Source organism: Arachis ipaensis, chromosome B10, assembly GCF_000816755.2.
Source record: "Arachis ipaensis cultivar K30076 chromosome B10, Araip1.1, whole genome shotgun sequence".
Taxonomy (NCBI): Eukaryota; Viridiplantae; Streptophyta; class Magnoliopsida; order Fabales; family Fabaceae; genus Arachis; species Arachis ipaensis.
Genome location: NC_029794.2, coordinates 29,155,751 through 29,159,244, shown reverse-complemented (window position 1 = coordinate 29,159,244; position 3,494 = coordinate 29,155,751). Strand labels below are relative to the sequence as shown.

Sequence of the window (3,494 nt, the reverse complement as noted above, 5' to 3'; positions counted from 1 at the left end):
CCAAAAATACTATCCACAATTTTTTTCACAAAACATCCGATGAATTTGCTTTTAATAAAATATCTCACATTAATGAAAATCAGGACATTCTTATTTTATTTACCATTTTTACTTCCTAATGTTAGTTTCTATTGTATTCTTACTTAGATTTTTTTTGTATCCCAAAAACTTAAGTAAAGTACTCTTAGTACTGTGACATTTGAAAATTTTTTTATATATCTTGAATTCCAAGTTCTATATTTTCTTTCTAATGAAGTAAAATATTTTTTTGTCTTTAAAAAAAATATCACAATAAACATGGAATACAAAATTCATTATCAACGTAATTGTTCAATATTCTAACTATATAATATATTTTATTCAACCTCATTAATGCAATTACACAAGTGCTATTAATTTTGTCTCATATGAAAGGTAAAGTATATATACCCTCTCATCTGAATTTGTTCTCATCATAAGATCAACATATAATATAATGATATAAAGGTTATCTTCACCAGTCAATATATTATAAAATTTTTCAAACTCTTCTGAAAAAAATATATCATATTATATAAAAAAAATAACATATGAATAAAGATTTTAGATAAGTGATAGATATTTAATAAAAAATTTTGCATAAATCTCACCGAAACTACTTCTGTTCCCTCTTTTAGAAATTGCTGCTACCTATAGCAGTTTTTGCATTATTTTCCTCCTTCATAAATCGTTGCTGCCTATAGCAGTTTTCACATTATCTTCCTTCCTTCAAAAACCAATACTGCCTATAGCGGTTTCTGCTTGCACGCTAAACAACGTAAATGCGACAGTAGCGTATTCTTAATCCACTGCTGCCAATAGCAATTTCTATAGAGTAGTAAAAATTGCAATTGCATCTTCAGTTTTACAAAGTTGTATTCTGGTAAAAAGTGTCTCCAAAAATTTTATTTGAGTAAATTTCTCTAAATAATAATGTATACTATTTCTAAATTTATTTCAAGAATACATGTTAAGAATTCTTTAGATGTGTCTAAGTGTGTCCAGAATTTTTTTTATTTTTTATTAAGACACGGCAGACACGTGTATTGGACGAGTGTCGATGAGTATCATGTCCAAAATGTATTCGACATGCGGACATGACAACTTAGCAAAATACCTGTACTTCATAGTTGACCACCTTCTTTTACTAAAGAATTATCTCAATTATCGGATTTTTTATTTAAATAAATAAAATAAAAGTAATAATTACGGAAATAAATATTTTTAAAAATATTTATTGATTTGCGTTCCCTAGTCATATCTCGTTTACACTATAAACGAGATAAAATTGCATGTATCTTGTTTACAGTGTAAACGAGATACATAGAATGTTCATCTTGTTTACAGTGTAAACGAGATACATGGAGTAGAATCCCACCAGATATAAAAGGATGTGTAACCCTTGGTATTCTTCACAAACTTTTTCTATCCTTTTTGTGTCTCTTATTTCTCACAAATACAAGGCATTAATGGCAAGTAATAGTCCATACATAGTTGTGCTTGTTTATCTCAACTGTTGTATGAGAAACGGCGAGAATAGGGTGACATTTGAGTGTGAGGATCCGATATTGTTTCGAACTCGGCGGGTGGAGATGTTGTCCGATTTGAGGAGTTTGATATTGAGCAAGCTCGGGGGTACAAAAGCGAGGAAAATCGGAAGGGTGGCGTATAGGTTGCTGGCACCTATAGGTAACGGAGTCTTCCGGTTTCGACTATTCCGACTTCTAGGGGACGAGCATGTGTGAGTGATGTTCGACATCCATGGGAGGATCATGGTGGAGCAAATAATGGAGCTTTCTGTAGAGGTGGGACACGGTGGCGGCAGTCCTTCCGTACACTCGACCTATGTGCAGGACGACTGACCCCTTGCACCACTGCCCATTCATGTCGCCGTTCCAGTGGATGAGGCAGAGGAGGGCGAGGAGGAGTCGGACAAGGATTACGTGGGGGACAGTGGTGACAGTGACTTGTCTGATAGTAGGGTTGAGGATGAGTGTGTTCCGGAGACACCTGTTCCAACCGTGGCCTGCCATGTCTTGCCTCCACCTCTTCCAATACCGGCACTTTCGGCAGTTCTGTCTCACCATCACAGTCTGGATCTAGACGCCATGCATGAGAGGACTCTGTTTCTTGACACGGGTGAAGAGGATTACAACCTAGACGGCGGTGTAGAGTTTCGGGTCGGCCACAAGTTTAGGAGCCGAGAGGCAGTGCTTCAGGGTGTGAAGAACTACAATATTCGGAGGAGTGCAGAGTATCGGGTGATCGAATCAGACCGGTTAAAGCACCATGTGCAGTGCCGTCAAGCTGAGAATGGGTGTTAATGGAGCCTCTGTGTGGCCCTTCGGCAGAATGTCGGATACTGGTAAGCCTAAGTTTACTTGTGCTTTTCATTACTTCTATACGATATACTAAGTAGGTGTACGGCATGGCTGAAGCAATCCTGTTTTGTTGTGTTCAGGGAGGTTTGGAGGGTGGGTGGAGTGCACAGTTGTCTAGCACCCACCATGTCTAGCCGGAGCTGATGGGTGATGGTCCTCCGCGATCCTAACCTTCCTACCTGTGCGGAATGCCTCGGCTAACCGATCCATGGTGGCAGGCTGGACGGTGTGTAGGAAGGCATCGTCAATCAGAATTTCGTCTAGCAGCACGTCCTCCTCCTGCTGGGTCCCGGATAGACCTCTCTCATACCAACCTGGTGGTGATGTATCCCAAGCTTGCCGAGACTGCTACCCACCGGAACCAGATGAATGTCACACTCCTTGCCCCGAGGGAGGGGGAGGAGGTGGAGGATTCGGTCTTATAGGTGAAGCAACACTGTGAACTGGTATGTCTCCCTCATCCTTCTGACGGTCGAACTCTGCCTCCTCCTCCGACCCTGCGAGTGGTTTTATGAAGGATGGATGTGAGTGGTGAAGAGAATGGTGGGATTTGATAGGTGAGGGGTTTTTGGGGAAGAGGTATTGAGGTGATTGGTGAATGGGTGAAGAAGAGGGAGAGAGTGGTGGGGTAGGTGGGGATCCTGTGGGGTCCACAGATCCTGAGGTGTCAAGGATATCTCATCCCTGCACCAAGTGGCGTGCAAAACGCCCCTTTCTGCCAATCCTGGCGTTAAACGCCAGGCTGCTACCCATTTCTGGCGTTTAACGCCAGTTTCTTGCCCATTCCTGGCGTTAAATGCCAGTCTGGTGCCCTTTTCTGGCGTTAAACGCCCAGAATGATGCCAGACTGGGCGTTTAACGCCCATTCTGCTACCTTTACTGGCGTTTAAACGCCAGTAACTGTCTCCTCCAGGGTGTTCTGTTTTTCATTCTATTTTTCACTTTGTTTTTGCTTTTTCAATTGTTTTTGTGACTTCACATGATCATCAACCTACAGAAAACATAAAATAACATTAGAAAATAGAAATTTAACATAGATAAGTAAAAATTGGGTTGCCTCCCAACAAGCGCTTCTTTAATGTCAATAGCTTGACA

At 40.6% G+C, this 3,494-nt stretch overlaps 1 protein-coding gene across 1 annotated transcript; it reads left to right on the top strand.

Annotated features, from left to right (window-relative positions):
- On the top strand, positions 1,488-2,342 carry LOC107620460. The gene is made up of 2 exons (XM_016322616.1): positions 1,488-1,707; positions 1,918-2,342. Exons 1-2 carry the CDS (start codon positions 1,488-1,490, stop codon positions 2,340-2,342), a joined length of 645 nt encoding a protein of 214 aa, XP_016178102.1.